The sequence below is a fragment of the Hibiscus syriacus genome, unplaced genomic scaffold, assembly GCF_006381635.1.
Source record: "Hibiscus syriacus cultivar Baekdansim isolate YM2019G1 unplaced genomic scaffold, ASM638163v2 tig00002890_pilon, whole genome shotgun sequence".
NCBI classification, from domain to species: domain Eukaryota; kingdom Viridiplantae; phylum Streptophyta; class Magnoliopsida; order Malvales; family Malvaceae; genus Hibiscus; species Hibiscus syriacus.
The window spans coordinates 155734-176277 of NW_024061954.1; the positions used below are offsets into that span (position 1 = coordinate 155734).

Here is a 20544-nt window from a genome sequence, read left to right on the forward strand (position 1 = left end):
GGATAGCAGACTGCCCTCAACGTTAGGTTGAGAGCAGTTTCTGTGAGAGACCGCCAAATTATGAATTGACTACCATGAGACTCGATCCCACGACCTCAAGATTAAGAATCTTGTGATCTACCAATAGGCAACTATAAAAAATTTGTAATGATTATAAATCTCCAAAATGTATAATTTTATGTTTAATTATAATACATTATTAATATTTTGTGCGATTAAGATGCAATATATGATTATAAATCTCCATAGCATTGTATGCATGCTAAATAAATATTACAAATGATTTCACCTAACTTTTGACTTTTTAATTAACGAAAGGAAGCTGTTTTGACGGAAAATGAAAATAAAAGCCTCACAACATCGTTGGTAAAAGGAAAACAAAATCTTGGTTAAGAAGCATCACAGTATCATCAATAGTTGGTAAAAGGAAAAACAAATCTTCCTTCAGCTTAGCAGTAATCGAATTTTGACTTCAAACCCAGACAAATTTTATGTATAGGGAGGAATAATGAAAGAGATAAAGCAGACACTGACAGATACAAAAGCAAAGAAACCAACCACAGCCCACCTTTCAAAATCAAAGCTTTGTGACCTCGCATCCTCTCCTCCTTCGCCTTAACTCCAATTGCTGTATTCTTTATGTAAATATTATACTTTTGTCCTTTTGTTAAAATTGTAAGAGCATTTGTTTTCTGGGTGACGCAAAGAAAACAGTGAAAGAGGTTGTTCTTCCAAGGGTGGAAAACCCGTGGAATTCTGGGTTTGACCCAGCAATTCGTGGTGACCCAGGTGTGTAAATCTTTATATCTTTTTGCGTATTTCGATATCTGTTTGTTTCATGGTCCTGTTTCTTTTCAAAGTGTTTTAAAAGTCTCCAGCTTGGTCTTCTTCGTGTTTGAGAATTTGCTGCAAAGATCTACTTTTTATGTTTCTTTTTATAAGTTTGATGATTGGTTTTTTAATGAAATTAAAGGCAAAGAGGGTGAAAGACTTTCCTGTTTGATTGAGAACCTGGAAAATTTAGTGGTTGATTGACTAATGTTTCAGGATTTCATGGATTGAAAGAAGAAAAGGAAGGAAAAGAAACAATTATGGGGAGTTTTTTCGAAGAAGAAGAACAATTCTATGATAGCTGCTCAGTTTGTTCTGATGAATGTATTTCTAGTCCTGATTTAGGCCTAGTCAACGGGTTTCCGGACAATTTTGATCAGTACAAGTTCTGGTCTATGTTTCCAGAAAGTGTTGATAAGCGTCGCCATAGATTCCGAACATGGATGGGTCTAGATTTTGATCGAAATTCAGTTACCGGTGAGGATCGTGGTTATCCTTGTATGGATGAACTCGAATTAGGAATTTACAGAATCTCACAAGATAGTGGGGTGTTGTTGAGGACATCAGCCAGTGAAGATGGGGTTTCATCGAACCAGTCCTTTGTATCATTTGAGTCTAATGATGCTCAAGAACAAGCTGAAAATTGTTCAGTGGAGGGTCTTTTCTCATATCAAGACAAGAACTTGGACGGTCGAATGCAGTTGCTTGCGATCCAACAGAGGGGCTCAAGTAAATCTGTTACTTCTCAAGAGTCTGAGTGGTCACCTATGCCATCCCCTTTGGTTGATCTCCGCTTGCGTGGACAGGTCAATGGAAGGTCTCGAACAGATCCAAAAAGGAAGGTGAAAAGGGGTTGGTTAAGGAAATTAGGTGCCATAGCTCATGTGTTGATAGACATGTTGAAATTGCATCGAAGCACAATAGTCATGACTCAGTATCGGGAGAAAGGATGAAAAGAGTCCGAGTTCATCCTAGTGGCAAGCATTCCAAGGAGTTATCTTCCCTTTATTGTGGCCAAGAATTTGTAGCACATGAAGGGTCCATCTCAACAATGAAGTTCAGTTTTGATGGGCAATTTCTAGCAACTGCTGGAGAAGATTGTATCGTGCGCATATGGAAGATCGTTGAGGATGAGAGTTTGGACAAATTCGATATTCAAGACCTTGATTCTTCATGTCTCTACTTCAGAATGAATCATCTTTCCCAACTGACTCCTCTCAATGTGGATAAAGAACACATGGATAAAATTAAGAGGCTAGGGAGATCATCGGATTCAACTTGTGTCATTTTCCCACCCAAGATCTTCCGAATTTCGGAGAAGCCGGTGCATGAATTTCAGGGACACAGTGGCGAAGTTTTGGCTCTATCATGGTCTAAGAAAGGGGTATGGTTCCTAGATTCCAACTTCCTTGTTAGATACTTAGATTGTAACTAAAGATGTCATATATGACATATTCTTTGCCGCAGTTCCTATTATCATCCTCTGTTGACAAGACTGTTCGGCTGTGGCAAGTGGGATATGATCGATGCTTGAGGGTTTTCTCTCATAACAATTATGGTAGGCCATAGTTTATTTACATGTTTTGTTTGCTGAGCTAATTTATCTTCTTCCAAGTTGAATGACATTAACATGTGTCACTCTTATTGTCAATTTAGTGACTTCTGTTGCCTTCAACCCTATGGATGATAATTATTTCATCAGCGGCTCAATCGATGGAAAAGTCCGCATTTGGGAAGTTCTTCACTGTCGAGTTATAGATTATACGGATGTAAGGGATATAGTCACTGCTGTATGTTATCGCCCTGATGGAAAGGTTAGTTGAGAATCTTGGGTTGTCTCCAGAAATCTAATGGAATTTTGTTAATAGACCTCTTTGTTTCATTATTGTAGGGTGGAATCGTTGGATCAATGAACGGAAACTGCCGTTTTTATGATATCATAGGTACGATCATCTATATAACGCCAAAAACTCTCAGAAGATTTGAATCTGTATAATTTTGTACGAAACATACAGACAGTTCTGCACATTAACTGTTTTTTGCTGGTATTTTCGGGTTGAACCTCAGTGAATCATGCATATTATTTGTCAGGTAACCGATTTCAAATCGATGAACCGATATACTTACAAAGCAAAAAGAAGTTACCTGGAAAAAAGATAACCGGCTTTGAGGTGGATAAGTTTAATCCTTGTTGTGCCTTGTTCATGTTTCCTCTTTATTACATTTTTTTGATAAGTGAAGACTTAAGTTTTGTTGTCGTTCAATTTCTAGTTCTCTCATTCTGATCCAAGCGAAGTGATAATTACTTCGGCCGATTCACTTGTCCATGTCTTGTCTGGAAGAGACGTCGTATGCAAACTAAAGGGTGAGTGTTCGACTCTTCATCGTTTCTTCTTATGTTGACTAGCATTTTTGTGATCTAGTTTATTTCATCTTTCAGCTCCAGGCTTCCGGATAGCATCAAGTCAGATATCTGCAACTTTCAGCCAAGACGGGAAACAGATCATATCAGCCAGCGAGGATTCTAATGTCTACATATGGAACTACACTAATCCGGAGAAGAATTGTCTGAAAGCGAAGAATGTTTCTTCTCACGAGAGTTTCCCGTCCCACAATGCATCGGTTGCTATACCTTGGTTTGGCATTGAAACTATTCCTGGACCGCTCACATCACCCGAACCGAGCGGCGAGGAACAGAGAAATGGCCTCGAAAACGGGCAGAAGCATCAAAATCCTAAGGTGGAGCTTGAGCAACTGGTACCCCAAGCTTCTCCGGATTGTTTCTCTCTGAAACGGGTTCTGATGGAATCTTTGACGAGGGGGGTCGCTACTTGGCCTGAAGAGACACTTCTCACTGTAAATCCGGCTACGATTGCTTCGGATATGTGGAAATTCGAGTTAAAAGTTCTGAAGAGTGCTTATCAAAGCATGTTAAGCTCTCACAAATGGGGTCTCGTGATCGTCACCGCAAGCTTCGATGGGCGCATCCGAACCTACCTCAATTACGGGTTACCTATTCGGCTATAAGAACCCCTCCGTCCCAAAAGATTCAGCTTGCAACAATCCGATACATATACAGATATAGATATAAAGGAAACTTGTATGTAGACATATACGTATACTAAATACTCATCATAGTGACATAATAAATTCATGTGGTCCTTCATTGCATGTAGGTCTGGACCAATCATAGATTTTTGAAGTGTATATTGTCGGGAGTTTATTTTGTTATTGGAACACACCATATAGATGTCAGTTTATATATTGATTCTTTGATTTTTTTTTGGGCAGATTTTGAAGGAAATTTGTCCATTGAGCATAATATCATCTATGTATGCATACGTGTGTTATTGCTATAAATCACTTTTGCTGAACTTAGATGCGTGTTTCTCTCCCATTGAGCATGTTAGTAGGTCCCGTATAGCCATATTGCCTCGAATATACCCTTTAAAAATCCACCATATGTGCCTACCCTTTAAACACAAATATATTTAGTGTTTGACAATCACTCGACTATATCTGGTATTGAATCAACTTTTTAGAAGAAATAATTTAAGAGAAAAAAAAAAGTGGAATTTTTTCTCTCTTTATAAGGTGTTTTACTCGTTATATTTCTGATTATAGTAACATGTAAAATCATAGCATTAATCATTGTATTAGTGCAAAACACCCCCTCTAATTAATACTAATTTCCATTATAGCCTAAGTACATAAACCCAGCATAGCATTAGTGCATTACTCGTGTTTGTTTCTAGTGTTGTTGTTGATTTGCTAGTTATATTTGTGATAATGATCAATAAGTGGTACAGAAACCATGATTTCAGAGGCAGCCCATAGCCTGGAAGCTTCAGTGGGAGTGGAAGCCAGTTTTGACGTCCTTGCTTCGTTGCAGCCTGCAAAGTATTTCCCACTGACATTCTCTACCCTCGGATGCGTTGCTACGTAACATGTCGTCGAAGCTGCCTGAGGGATTGTCTTTAGGAGCTTTGAAGCTACAAAGAAAACCAGATCTGCATGTTTACAGTAACAAGGAAGCTATTACAATATTAATCTTAAGCCTGAGTTTGAGAAATGGTAACTCTTTTCTAACCTGTGAAGAAGCCTTCACGTTCCCTGGTGAGACGAGTTTTAACAATCCCTGGATGAACACAATTGATAGTCACATTGGCACCCATTTCCTGCAAGCCAAGATTTTTGAATATAAATATAATGAATCCATACAAAATGTATTTAACTTTTCTTTAGGGTTTTAAAGAATAAGACCAAGGATCAAACCTTCAGTCGCTGAGCAAGTTCCTTGGTATGCAAAACATTAGCCAGCTTCGAGAGAGCATAAGCACGTGTAGCATCGTACTCACTGGAGACAAAATACCCACAAAAATCGTCAAATCCAAACCCTAAGTCTTTTAAACAATCATTTTCTCTTCTTATTAAGTCATTGGTTCTTATTATACCACCTCACCTTTTGTTTCTCGATATCTGGCCTAGATATCCGATCATATTGCCGGAAAACCAACCGTTGATGCTGACGACACGTTCACGATTCTTCCCTGAACGCCGGTTTGTTTTTCCGTATCGATCATCTTGTTCAACAACAGTTTTGTCAACAGAAAATGACCTAGATAATTAGTGGCAAATGTCATCTCGATTCCATCCTCGGAGATTGCATGTTCATGAGCAAACTTGCCGGCGTTGTTTCTGATATTTACAATAAAACAAAACATGTTTATCGTCTTTTTTTTTCTCCTTCTTTCGCTTTCTCAGCAAGCAAACAATCCCCAATCATATAATGTGCTTCTTATCCGACAAGAAAGCTAGTTAGTTAGTTAATCTCTTGTCATTTTGTAACTGAAATTTAACTTCTTTTTTGCCAATCTTTTTTATTTAAGGAAAGTGAGAGTTTAGTGGATTACATGAGGAATTGAGAGGCAAGTTAAGTGACTCGAAATCCGACCCGAATTTTCGAACTGAATTGAGTGAACTCAGATCAAGAGCCATTACGATGATCTCGGAGTTAGGAAACTCCTCGCCTTAGTTTCCTCCGCAGCTTTAAGGTTCCGAGCCGGAAGCACCAATCTCGCCCCTCGCTTTGCCAACACCCAAGCCGTCTCGGCGCTGATCCCCTACGACGCACCTGTTAACAACAACCTCACACAATCAAAACTCAAAAGGAATAAAAGTTGACAGAACCATGAATGCAAAGACACGTTACCTGTTATATTGGCAGTGATAGAACGGAGATCAGGGCAAGTCTCGGTAACTTGGTCGGCGGTGGACTTAGACCCGAAGCCGCTCGCTCCTCTAGAACCAATCAGATACTTGACGGTTTCAAGCATTTCCATCTTCTAAGCTTTCTTTCTTCCTTTGGATATGGATTCTGATAGTTTAACGTTGAATAAATAACACCCAAAAGTAGGATACACAGTCATTTAACAATGATCAGTACCAGAGAGCAGGGAAAATACAGCGATTATAAAGAAAGGATCAGATGAAAAGGAAGCTAAAAGCAAATCTGTCTAAGGACGACAGAGATCAAAAGTGGAAGAATTTTATAATGGAGCTTGGTGCAGAATCGAATCAAAATAAATAATATAGTGTTATATTCGTTTCGTCGTTTGATTGATTACTGATAAACTATGCATGATTAGGGTTTATAGTTCTTTGGTTGTATATTAAAATTTTATTTATATGTATTAAATATACATATCCAAGTAAATATTAATATTATTTATTTACGAGGGATTCATCTATTTAATACTTTGTATACTAATAATCTTTAAGGTGCTAAAGGCCCTACTACTGTGCCTTACCATTAATTTTCTAAAAAAAGTATAATATTTTGTGGGTTTATAATTAGCATAATTAATTGTATTATTTATGTAGTGACCATGAAGAGTATAATTAATTAATTTAATTGTTGATTGAAAGGTGGCATCTTTGATAATTAACTAATCATTTGATTAAACATGTAACTGTATTTTATAATCTTAGGAAAGTTCATCCATATAAAGGGTAATTCTGTCGTACGACAACCTTAATATACGGCTAAAGAAAGATCCAATCGGAAATATTAATATTTTTTTAATATTTTCGATAAAACACTACCTAAAACGTTATTTGTTTTACCGAAAATATTAATTTCGCCTTTAACATTTTCGGTACGCCTTTCCTTTTCAAAATAAAACATAATAAGAAATTTATTTTTATAATAAAATTGAAATTATATTAACTTTAATAATTTAAAAAAATAGTGAAATTTAACTTTTATCAATCATCTATGACGATAGTGTAAAGTTGGAAATTTAATTGAATGATTGATGGTTACTTCCGTACACGTTCAATATCATCGTCTGTTAAAATTGTGTTAACACATATTAAATTATAATAATATGAACTATTTTTTTATAATAATAAAAAAATTAAAGTATTTACCTATTGTATATATTATGTTCACATAACCCAACCCTCGTATTTAACAATATGTGTGGGTGGAAGATGGGGCACTTGTTTGAAAGGCAACAATTAGGGGCGTAAACGAGTTGAGTCGAATTCAAGTATTGTTGAATTTGATTCGACTTGAAAATTCTGAAATGGAGCTCGACTCGACTCGAAAACTCGTGAGCTTAAAATTTTTAAGCTCGACTCGAACTCGAAATCCTGAACTGAAGCTCGTGAGCAGCTCGAAAAGGCTCGAAATGAAAAAAAAAATTCTTAAACTTAACAAGATTGAGTAATCAAACTCAAACTCGAACCTGAATCTTAAATACATGAAAACCTTATTGTATTTTAAAAGAAAATAAACAAATAAAAATAAATTCTTAATATATTATATTTTCGTGCTGCTCACGAGCTTTTCGAGTCGAGTATCAAGTAGCTCGTTTCGGCTTGTTAAGAATTCGAGTCGAGCTCGAGTTCGAGTCGAGTCCATTCGATCTGAGTATTTATCAAGCATTGACCGAGTCGATCTCGAGTAGCTCGCGATCTGTCTCGTCTCATTTACAGTCCTAGTAACAACATATACTTTGGAGCCGTGAATTATTTGGAACGCAGCACATGGGGGAGGATCAAATACATACGTTGGGCCAACCCGGCAGGCTAAAACCAACTCGTCAATGAAGTATACGTGAATGCAGTTGGAGGTTAGAGTAATCATCTTTTCATTGATATATACCTGCATCAATGGAGCTTGGAATAATCTTGCTTACACCTCGTCTTTCAAACTCTTTGTTTAAGATTCTTTAATATTCCCTTTCGAGCATAAATACAATATAGATAAACAATGTAGATATTCGTATTTAACACTCCTACCCGATTCTATATAACTTAACATCTCATATTTGTGTTCCATATCATCTTACAAACTGGCAAATTCGGACACAAACCTTGGATTCAGCACCATTAATCCAACCATTGTCCCATATTTTTGTTCCCAAAAACAGAGTCGAATGCCTTCTTGATAATTTTTTTTCATATAACTCGGACTTTTGTAAAATAGAGGAATTAAATTTATAAATTATATATTTTAACTTATAAAATCATAACATTTGATAAATGATATCATGATACAACTTTTAACATATATCGGTGAAAATGTAGGGACTAAGTCTTCAATAAGTCTCATAATTTCGGTACCAAAAGAGATTAATGCTAAAGTAGAGGGACCAATAATAACATGATACAACTTTTAAGGTATTTTGTGTTCAGTTAATTGTTTTAATGAAAACATAAGCATCCTACAAAATCTTTTATCAGTGGCAGCAGCCATTAGAGATTCTTTTTCTAGAGCTCATCATGTGAATCATCATCTTCTTCTTCGTTCGATGCAGCTCCACCGGGGCCTCCACCGGATCTTTGATATACAGCTGTGATGATAGGGTTGCAAACAGCCTCAACCTCCTTGAGCTTCTCCTCAAAATCTTCCTTCTCGGCATTCTGGTTGTCATCAAGCCACTCGAGGGCCTCCTTCAACGCCATTTCGACTTTCTCCTTCTCGTCAGATTCAAGCTTGTCGGCAAGCTTATCCTTGTCGCTAATCTGGTTTTTCATGTTGTATACGTAAGTCTCCAGGCTGTTGCGAGCATCGATCTTCTCCTTCACCTTCTTGTCTTCCTCTGCGAATTCTTCGGCCTCACGAACCATTCTCTCGATCTCCTCCTGGCTTAGACGACCCTTATCGTTGGTAATTGTGATCTTCTCTGATTTACCCGTGCCTTTGTCTTCAGCCTTCACGTTCAATATACCATTAGCATCGACTTCAAATGTAACTTCGATTTGAGGGGTTCCCCTGAGGAAACGATAAACACCGGTAAATTCAAGTGAAGGTTTGCAGAAAGCATAAAAGAAAGTTGATGGAAGAGAGGAGCAAACCTTGGAGCTGGAGGAATTCCAGTAAGATCAAACTTCCCAAGCAACCTACAGTCCTTTGTGAGACTCCTTTCGCCTTCAAAGACCTGATACCAAACCACAAAAATTTATATAAGCTCGAAAGTTTTAATGATTCAATTCTTCAGTATTTGTATTAGACAATCATATCAAACATCCATAAGTAGAATGCAACCTTCCGACTTTTTAAATAGATGAAAATAGAAATCTGACCAGAGTCCATGTTACATAGGTTCAAAGCATTCCAGTTCTTGGCATTCTAAAAGAATTCCGAGTTTTAATGAGAATCGTGTTTAAATGTACCTGAATGGAGACGGTGGTTTGCTGATCCTGATAAGTGGTGAAAACTTGAGACTTTTTGGTTGGGATAACGGTGTTTCTAGGAATCAACTTGGTCATCACTCCACCAACAGTCTCAATACCGAGGGTGAGTGGAGCCACATCAAGGAGAAGAATATCTGTACATATTTAGATTCGGTTAGAACAGTTTACATCAGCTATAGGCTTGTGTAGTTATTATGATGGAGAAAATTACTGGGAGATGAAATTGTACCTTTGGTTTCATCACCACCCTCTCCGCTCAAGATGCCTCCTTGTACTGCAGCACCATAAGCAACGGCTTCATCCGGGTTAACACCCTTGTTGGGCTCCTTTCCATCGAAGTAATCCTTAAGGAGCTGTTGAACCTTAGGAATTCTAGTGCTTCCACCAACAAGAACAATCTCTTCGATTTGGCGCTTCTCCAAGCCTGCATCTTCCATTGCCTTCTTCACAGGTCCCATGGTCTTTCTGAACAGGTCGTTGTTCAATTCCTCAAAGCGAGCCCTGGTCAGTGGCTCAGAGAAATCAATACCGTCAAAAAGTGATTCAATTTCCACGCGGACCTGGTGCTGGCTACTGAGAGCTCTCTTGGCACGCTCAGCTTCCCTCCTGAGCTTCCCAAGGGCCCTGTTATCCTTGCTGATGTCCTTTCCATGCTTTTTCTTAATCAGCTTAATGAAGTATTCCATAATCCTCTGATCAAAATCCTCACCTGCAAGAAAATTGACCATAAGTACAATTCATAATGAAAAGAAACTTTTAGAAACCAAAAACAATAATGACGCTTACCTCCCAAATGAGTGTCTCCATTTGTGGAAAGAACCTCGAATACACCATTGTCAATTGTCAGGATACTGACATCAAATGTTCCACCACCAAGGTCAAAGACAAGAATGTTTTTCTCACCGCCCTTCTTGTCCAAACCATAGGCGATGGCAGCTGCAGTTGGTTCGTTGATAATCCTTGCGACATTGAGCCCGGCAATAATGCCAGCATCCTTGGTGGCCTGCCTCTGGGCATCATTGAAGTACGCTGCAAATCAAATAGAGATATTATTTTAGCATCATAAAGGACCAGACAATAATAATCCTTTTTTTCCCAAAATGAGAACAATGTTTATTATAAAGCACTGACCAGGAACAGTGACCACTGCATCCTTAATTTTCTTCCCGAGGAAAGCCTCAGCTGTTTCCTTCATCTTAGTTAGAACCATAGCACTGATCTCCTCAGGGCTGAAGACCTTGGTCTCTCCATCCTTAATTTTTACTTGAATATAAGGCTTTCCATCCTTATTCACAATCTTATATGGAACAAGTTTCATATCCTTCTGGACCTCCTTATCATCAAACCTGCAGCGAACAAACATGCACTGTAAGCATTATCTCCCAATCTACCCCAAAAACATAATACAATAAACATATGAGAACAATGTGAATTACTTTCTTCCTATAAGTCTCTTGACATCAAAGATGGTTCTCTCTGCGTTAACAGCTGCCTGGTTCTTTGCAGCCTCACCAATCAGCCTCTCGCTGTCGGTGAAAGCCACCCAAGATGGTGTAATACGGTTACCTTGGTCATTGGCTATGATTTCAACATGACCGTTCTTGTAAACACCAACACAAGAATAAGTTGTACCGAGATCGATTCCAATGACCGTCCCCAATTTCGTGGCTTCCTCCTTTGCAATTGAGATTGCGAAGAGACATCCTGCTTCAAAGCTTAAACAATATTAATACTTAATGCAATTAAATGCAACCATGATGTTCACACAGATAATTAAAGGTCAACTACTACCAAATTAGAAATCGGTACCGGAGAAAAGAAACTGTGTTACTGCAAAACAATATTGAAAATTGAAGGTAAACTACTGCCGAATCAAATAAAAAATTTATTCAAACGAATTAGCCAGTCACTCATTCTATAAATCCAGATATTTCTGGTACCCGAATCAGTGCAGAGAAATCAAACAATACAAGATCGCCGAAACTCTCACTCACGATCTAATGCATTACTAAAACTATAGCACCTGAATCACCGAACATGCACCATCTATTCTAAGCGCAATTAAAATCACCAAACAGAAGTAAATCTACTTCATTTCCCACTAGAACGAAAAACAAACGAATCATAAATCAAGAAATCAGTCAATCACATCAGAACAAGCAGATCTAGCTAAAAAAGGAGCTAAGAGCAGCACAAAACTCACCGAACAAGGCTATCGTTGTAACCACCAAAGAGCCACGTGCTCTCCTCGAGCCAGCCATCGCGCGTCCTTAATTCTTGGCTCTCGAGTTATTTCCTTAGAAAATCACTGAGACTTTGTTTTTCCTTTTATTTTCACGCTGTGTGAGAGAGAGTCGCTGTTCGAGCGTTTTTATATTTGGATCGCCCCGAATCTAACGTTAGCTTTTCAGTTTTCTCAGGTATGCGTAAAATGAGTGAGCATGTCATTAGTGGTGACGTGGACCAATGATATTGCGAATACGGATTTGCTGCGCCAATGAAATTATATCTCTTGCGTTGGGGAGATCTTGGCCGTTAATTTTCCAGGACTTTTGCGTGTCCGCTTTCCACTCGTTTGCTTTCACTAATTATAAACAGAATGGCTTTGACTAGTAGTCAGGCAGCAGAGCTCAAAACGCACCGATGCTTCGTCGTTTTGAAACTACCCATTACCTTTCCGTATGTTAATTTGATGTTTTAGTTCATTATTTTTTACTTGTATGTTAATCATAGTTTTTTTTATTAATATAATAGTGGTTATAAGATAATATATGTTTAAAAGATTTTTTATCTATTTGACAATGAATATTCAAACATCGAATTTGAAACCATTAATTATAATAATTTGGTTCATGCATATGTTAATCATAATTATTTATAAATGCATATTTTACTATGAACTGTATAAGAATACAATTAGATGTGATAGTTAAAATTATAACGAGTATTAATTTAATTTGTCGTAACTGTTAGCATTATTGAGAAACTTTTTATATTATCTTCTCGAAATATTTAATATCATTTTAACCTTAAAATTTTATTTCCCGGTCCTTAAATAAACTATTTAAGCCCCTTGGTTTGAGAAGTCACGATCCATAAATTATATATTACATTACATATTATGACTTTCCCCGAGCATCGAGACGTTGTAAGGACTCAATCAAGAATTGGCAAATCTTCAGCGCCACTTTGCTCTCCCATTTAACCAATCGGTCCTCTAAGGTTCTCCACTTTTCCAGTCAAGTCCTCAACTCTTTAGGCCATTCAATTGAGTCTTTATACCGTCTAGACGTCGGTGACGATAAGTATTACATAATCTATAGATTGTATCCTCCCTGATTCAAATGTTCTCGTGATGCATTCAAGTGTCAAGAGATAAAATTACAGGATTAAAATGATATTAGACAAAACAATATCTAAATTTCAATCAACTGTACAATCAAAAGAAATCATCAATAAATATAGGGTAAATTATACTCTCTCCTATTTTATTCATTGAACTTTCATATTTTTCAATTTGCCCACTTAACTATACAGATTGGATTATTTTACTCACCCGATCGTTTTCTCTATAACAGCTGGATGAAATGACTTTTTTGTTAATATATAATAATGATATATATCTTTTTATTAATATTTAATTATGATATATAATATTTTAAATAAAATAAAAATAAAAATTCTTAAATTTTATTTCTAAACCCTTATCCCAAATTACTAGCTCACCCTCAACTTCTACCGTCTCACCTTCCCACCGTCTCACCCTCCCACCGTCATTGTTTATCTCAACTGAAGCCTCTACTGTCACTTTTTCTTGCCATCGAAAACCACCCTTTATAAACATCACTTTTACCCACTAAATTCAGTGCAAAATCATAATAAAATGGACTTGAGTTATTTTTTGGCATTGAAAAACAGTCTTAGCAATTAGGTACACAAGTCAAGCCAATATCCATAAATAATATATTAAAATATCAAACCAAAAGCCCCATTGATGAGAGCTTGGAGTTTCTCGTAGCAAAGCAAAGCAAAAACGCAGTAAAAGCAAACAAGGGAAAAACTTAGAATAGAGAAGAAGAGGAGATGTGGTGTACGTTAGATCCATGAAGTTTAAGGGATTTTTAGGTTAAATGAACATCAGATTTGCGTTGAAAATGACAAAACGAGCTTGATGAAAAAATTGGGATTTATTGACCACTGTCAACAACGATCGACAGTGGCTGACGTGATGGTCAACACGATAAATGGTGATCCAAAATTCTATCATGTTGAGAAAAATGGAAGAAATAAAAGAAGGGAAGGAAAGAAGGAAAATGAATGAATTTTTGAATTTTATATAGATGCAAAACAATGTTGTTATAGTAGAAATTTAGTTTTTTAAAAATGACGCCGTTAATTATTTAACGATGAGATGACCAAAACAGGAGTAATGTCAAAATTCAATGACTAAATTGAAAAATTAAAAGTTTATTGAGAAAGAGTGTAATTTACCCGTAAATATATTTCATTTGTAAAAAGAAACATATTGTTGATATAGTTATATTTTAAAAATAATATAAATTGTACTCGATATTTTATTTTCGAAACATATGCTGATTTGATATAATATAACTTTGCTAGTGCCGCCCATCGGTTACTAGATTTGCCACCAAATCTCGTCTACAGTTGCAGATGAACTACTGAAGATAACCACACAAAAAACCACCACTCTTTTCATCATTAGCCGCCCTCATTTGTCTTTTTGGTTTTACCAGTTTGTAACGTCTGTAACTCATTAAATATGCACAACTTTTCTATTAAACAAGAGCGACTTGAACCATGCAAGGTTGATTGCTACCTAATAATTGCTCTTTTGGTAACCTCAAAAATTTTATTTGAGGTGACAGAAAGTTAGTGCACTAGACTTTTGTGGTATTTTGCTAATGGATGTTGTCATTCCATGATAATTCCACAAAGCTTTCGAGTAGTTGCCATTCAAACAGGGGACTTTACCCACCTTCTCAACCAGTATAAATCTACATAATTTCTCCATTTTTAACAACCATGGATCCTTCTGCTAAGCTCACAGCTCTCCTCCTCTTGTTACTCTATCTAAATCCGTTTATATGTCAGATATCAATTCATACAGACTGAAAGCAAAGTTTATGACAGTTATGAAGGTTGTTTAATTAGAGTTTTTGGTTACATTTTGCAGGCAAAGTCGAGGGCTTAGATTCTTCTGGTGCACCACCGTTTACAGACTCTGCAATTACTGAGGTAACTTCAACGCAAGGGATCTGAAAATATTCAATCTGTCATAGAACATCTTGAAAAGATTCATTTACCATATGAGATGTTTTGATTAGAAAGGAGAATTGGGTTTTCGTTTGATGATTCAAAGGAGCCTTAATTCACTGGCATATGTTCGCTTTGAAGGATACGACCGAAGCGAAGACGATGAAGCTGAGACTAGAGGATGACACGCTAAAGGACTATACTCCAACCATGCCGAATCCTAAACACGATCCACCACCGACAGGAAAACCATGACATCAGTCGGTGGTAGCAGCAGCTGAACTTGAAATAAAGCCTAGTTGTTTTCTGGATTGTCTGTTAGTGAAAATCAAATGCAAGAAACCAGTAGTTCCTTGAATAAAAGGATTAGAAAACTGTTAAGAAGCAGGTTTGACTACTAAAATTTTACAAGTTTCTACTTTTAAGGATTACTTCTTTTGATTCAGAGGGAAGATATGCCCTTTTTGCTAAGTTTTTGCAATTAGCAATAATTAGATTGCTTTCTTTCATACCTAAATTCAGTATGCCTCGAGGATCCGCCATTGTTAGTACTGAAACAGGTAAAACTTTTATAATTTTTACCCCTAATTCTTCAAGATTGATTCCAAGATGAAATTATTGACATATCAGTAAACATGTGAAGCACAAGAACAGTTATAATAAGTTAAAGTTCACCTATTAATCGAATAATTTACTAATATTGTCCTCGCATTTGTTGACCCAGGCTAATTTAGGGATGACAAATTTCAACCTTAAGTTTATTATTTTTAAATTTAACTTCAAGGTGTAATAATCATCCCTCATAAACTTCCGATATTTCAAACTGAAAGCAGTTTCCTTTTTTATGAATTAATCCCAAATTCAGACAGCAGGCAGGTACAAAATTACTGAAATGAAAAACAAAGGAAAAGGAAAATGAAGTTAAATTGATCCTCCGTTAACATTTTTATCGGATTTGCACAATTCCAGCGGTGACCAGCTTTTGGATCTTTTTCATCACCATTGGATTCTTCATGTGTTCTTGTGCTGCCTTTGGGTTCTCCTGGAAATCAATCAAAACCTGTCCAAATCTCCATTTTCAGTAAACCAGACATCAAAGTCTCCTGACATTATAAGTAATCCCAGCACTTACCTGTCTCATGACAGGATCTGAGAGAATATTTTGAATTTCAGGATCTTGCATTGACTTGGCCTGGCAACAATATCAAATCAATTTTACATTGCCATCACTAAACAGCTTATGTGAATCCAAATGAGAAGCAATGACATAAAGGGAACTCCTTAATACTCACCTGTCTTTCCTTCAGCTCTTCAGGAGTGAAATCACCTCGACTAGCTTTGCTAATTTGATCCACGCATCTGCAAAATAATTGAGAGATTCGGGTAATTATGTATGGCATTAATTTAAGAACAGATAACCAGAAGATCAGAAAGGGAGAGATGCATACCTTCGGACACCATCAAGCAGTTCCTGGTTATTGGGATCATGTTTCAACCCTTCCTGGTATGTTTCTAAAGCTTTGTCGTACTCCTTCATGAAGAACTGAATAGCACCTTTTCTTGTGTAACCCTTAGAAAAGGTTGGATCAAGCTCAATGCACTTCTCAGCATCTTTCAGTCCCTCAGGCATTGCACCCAATTTTGTGTACCATGCAGCTCTATTACTTATGTCTGACATGCAAATGAATTTTAACAATCAACTCGATACTGTTTTTTGTGCCTTTGCTTATGGTCACAAATAACTCACAAGAAAGGAAATAGACTTCTTACCCTTGGATCTTTGGGGTTTCTTCTCAATGACTCTGTATAATGCTTCACAGCCTCCGGATACTTCTGCTGCTTGAAAAATTCATTCCCTACAAATATATTTGTGCCGTCAGTAAATTTACTGTATATAACAGTAAAGAAATTTAAAGAACCATGAAGTTGCTGGTCTTATAAACAAAAAATGATGAAGAATACCTTTCTCACGCTCCTCATCCGCTAGCTTTGGATCAAAGTACTCTTGTTGTTCCAAATCCTTCTTCGCTTTTTCTGCATCATTTAGTTTCTTCAAAGTGTCTGGATTGCGATGCTCTGTAAGAGCATTCTGGAAAGTCTCTATCGCTGCTTCTAAATCTTTTGAGCATTTTGCCATCTTCACCAAAGCAGATACCTTCCTAGTCAAAGCTCTTGCTATCATTTTATAGTCTGCTCTGAGCTCTCTACCTCTTTCAGCAGCCTTGTCACAATCTTAAATGCAATCCTCGTACTGTACTCAACACAGATAGTAAGCAAGAAAAGGACAGTTAAAGCAGAATGTTTTCCGAGCACAGAGGATACTACATCACAATGCCAACAACAAAAATTGGGGAGAAAGTTCTCCCATCATCTCCTATCTATGCCCAACAGAGCACTCAAAATCATGCCATTTTAAATTCATACTCTGCAATTAGTAACAATGCAACTTTACAGCCTTTATTCATATCCACAACCACAATTAATTTGCGACTCGATTGCAATTTAAATCCTTGATAATGAAAATTTTATATTAAAAATGTACTTTTATACTGGCAAAGTACTTTAATAAGTTCAACCATCTTTAGATGCTTGTAAAAACGGGGATCGATCTTAGACCAGAAGAATCCAAAAGTGAATTTCATTATAGAGCAATGCTTAGTCATTAATTTTTTTATTCTAGATGAAATTGGCAAGAATGTTGCTAATCTAGGCCACCTAAATTTCAACGTTTTCAGCTGAGAAATAAATATAAAAATCTAAACACACCAACATCCAATGAAGTAAATTTTCTAACTTCAAAACAATTACTATAAATAACCATACCTTGCCCATTTCCAAATAAACAGCAGCCCGATTGGTGATGTACGAAATATCCCCATCATCATTGCTGTCGTGTAATGCTGAATAGCCGTCTCGAAATCCTTCTTCTTATATGCATCATTTCCAGCTTCCTTCTCCTTTAAAGCTTTATCCTTCTTCTCCTTTTTCTCTTTCTCCTCTTCCTTAATTTCCATTGGTTCTGGTTCCGGGTCGGGCTTCTTCACCTCCTCCTTAGCCGGCTGTGAAGGCTGCGGAGCTGGAGATGAATCCGCCTCTGGAATCTCCATGTCATCCCCGCCATCATGTGCCTTAAACTTAACATTCAACAAAACGCCCAAAGCTTGCATAACTCTCTGATCCTTCAAATACTCGTTCAATTTGTTAGGGTTCTTCTGAATCTCCTGCATCGCCTTAACAAAATCCGGCTGCTGTAAATAAAGCCTAGTCGTCGGATCGGCAGTCAACTTCGCCCACATCTCAGCCCCCTGAAAAGCATCGCCAAATGGACTAGGTGGAGCGCCGCCCTAGATCGTGAAGCCGACGCCGATTGAGCATCAGCCAATCCAGACTTTAGAGCTTCATTATTAGGATCAATCTCGAGACCTTTTTTATACGCAGAAATCGCGTCTTGATATTGGTGCAAACCGAGGTGAGCCGCGCCGAGCCTGCTGCAACCTTTGGACCTGTCGGGTTTAAGTTCAACGGTCTTTTTGGCGTCGGATAATGCGACATCATATTGATGGAGAGAAGCGTAAGCGGCAGATCGATTTGAGTAAAGGACGTGATTGGTCGGAGCGAGGTTTATAGCTTCGGTGAAGTGTTTTATTGCAGTGTTGAAATCGCCGGAGGAAAAGGCAGCGTTGCCTTTGGCTTTGGCTTCGTCGGCCATGACAGAAGAATCCGTTAGCTTTGAATTTTGTTCCCGGGAAGACGGTGTGGATTTTGCGGGGTATTTTAGAAAATTTCAAGAAATTTATAAAGAAGTTAGCGGAGCAAACCAGACTTCCGGTGGTTCTCGAACCTTCTTCGGCTCGGTTTTTCGAGTAGTCTACGGTCTACCTGGAATTTAAGGGATGTTTAGCTATGTGATTAACTATTTTCCAATCAAGTAACCAGGCATAGGAAAGATTTCACAGGTTAATTTTTTAAACATCCCTAACAATCGTTCAACCGGTTCAAATAAAAATTAAACCTTTTTAAAAATGTGTCACATTATCTAACGTCTTCATGATCACATCTTAATTAAAACGAAACAAAAGTAATTATATGTTATATTTTTTGAATCGAGTGACTATACGTTTATAAAATTGAAACAAAAGTGATCAACTCTGTAGTTTACTCTTTTTTTAATTAATCATTGATATTTGATCGATTAATCCAGATCGAGTATTGTAGAGGCAAAGACGACTCTCTCAACCCAGTTTATTCCATTTACAAACGTCATAATTTAAACTCTTGACCATGTCTAAGGAATCTAGTACATCATTCTTAGAGATGGGCATGGGTGGAGTTGACCTGAAACTTTAACATCCTTCACCCGCCCCAACACGAAAAATATATACCCTTCACCCGATTTGAACCGACCCTTTTTTTTGACGTAAAATCCAAATTCGATCTTACTTGACTCGAAATAATAATAAAAATATTATTTTTATTCAATAAAAACAATAATTTAATTGAAAAAAATAATATATAGAGGGGTATTATTGTAATTATTCCTAAATCTATAAGATAAAATTATATATTTTTTCTGGGTCGGGTCGGGTGTTTTTCAGCCTAAACCCGAATTCGACCCGACATGAACATCACCTTTTAAAAACCTGATCCAATCCGACCAGACTCGAACCTGACTTTTTTTAAAAAAAAAACTTGATTTGATCGAGTCACGATGGGTCAGAACTCGTCGGGTTCGGATCTCATGCACATCCATACTCATTCTACTAGACCAATTGGTTGTTGGTTTAACCTAATAATGACATTAATTGTATATAGATAAAATTTTATAAATATATAAATAACATTTTAAACATAATTCTAGAAAAATCGAAAGACCGTGAATTTAATTATTAATTATAAAAATTACATTTTTTTTATATAATTATCTTTATCTAATTTATCAAACGAGTAGTTTTAATTAAATATTATAAAATCTTTTTAAGAATATGACATTTTTAATTTGATTTTTATTTATTACCAATCTTAAAATCTTAACATCTAATCACGTTTAAAAGGCTTAAATAACTAAATTATTATATAAATTACAAATCTAATTATATGACTCATATAAATCTGATTATTCAAATCACATTTTTATACATGAAAAGTATTGACCTGAATTTAGTACAATTTCTTAATATATGAACACATAACGAAACTTATCAAGAATGAACGAACACATATTTTATTTATTATTAACATTCATATATACTTAATTTATACCATACTATCATATATTTGATAACGGTCGAATAATATTTTTTCATTAAAATTGTTGCTTCTTTATGTATATTAAGATAAATAATAAATTATCATAGTTGTTAAGAGAATATATTAACTGAATTATTGAATGTTAGTCAAAAGACAAACAATTTTAAGACAAACACTTTTAATAATTTGATTATAAAATTTTAAATACTTTATAATTATTAATGTTCAAACTCGAGAATTCTAAAAAAAATAACTATCATTTTAACGTTACCAATCGAAATTTTTAAAATTTTAAATAATTATTAATATCATATTTTTTAAAAATACATCATATCACTATGAATTACGTGTGGTCTGCCAGCGTCTCCAAAATGCACTGATATGGTACAAAAAAATTACACTGCGCACCACCTAGAGATAACGCTGGGTAGCAGATGAGCAACGTTTCCGTTAATTGATCGTTAACCCCCAGCCACGTGGTTTCTA

General features: G+C 36.4%; 1 protein-coding gene and 3 pseudogenes across 1 annotated transcript; 1 reads left to right on the forward strand and 3 right to left on the reverse strand.

The window, feature by feature from the left end:
• Positions 1 to 441: 441 nt before the first annotated feature.
• On the forward strand, positions 442 to 4095 carry LOC120162517 (annotated as a pseudogene).
• Positions 4096 to 4602: 507 nt separating this feature from the next.
• On the reverse strand, positions 4603 to 5555 carry LOC120162397 (annotated as a pseudogene).
• Positions 5556 to 8610: 3055 nt separating this feature from the next.
• On the reverse strand, positions 8611 to 11798 carry LOC120162528 (luminal-binding protein 5-like). Its single transcript, XM_039172670.1, has 8 exons — positions 11741 to 11798; positions 10974 to 11241; positions 10669 to 10883; positions 10324 to 10566; positions 9767 to 10246; positions 9517 to 9671; positions 9199 to 9281; positions 8611 to 9115 (listed from the first exon to the last, which is right to left on the reverse strand). The coding sequence occupies exons 1-8, from the start codon at positions 11796 to 11798 to the stop codon at positions 8611 to 8613; spliced, it is 2007 nt and encodes a 668-aa protein (XP_039028601.1).
• A 3834-nt stretch (positions 11799 to 15632) lies between these two features.
• Positions 15633 to 18543, reverse strand: LOC120162585 (annotated as a pseudogene).
• Positions 18544 to 20544: the final 2001 nt, after the last annotated feature.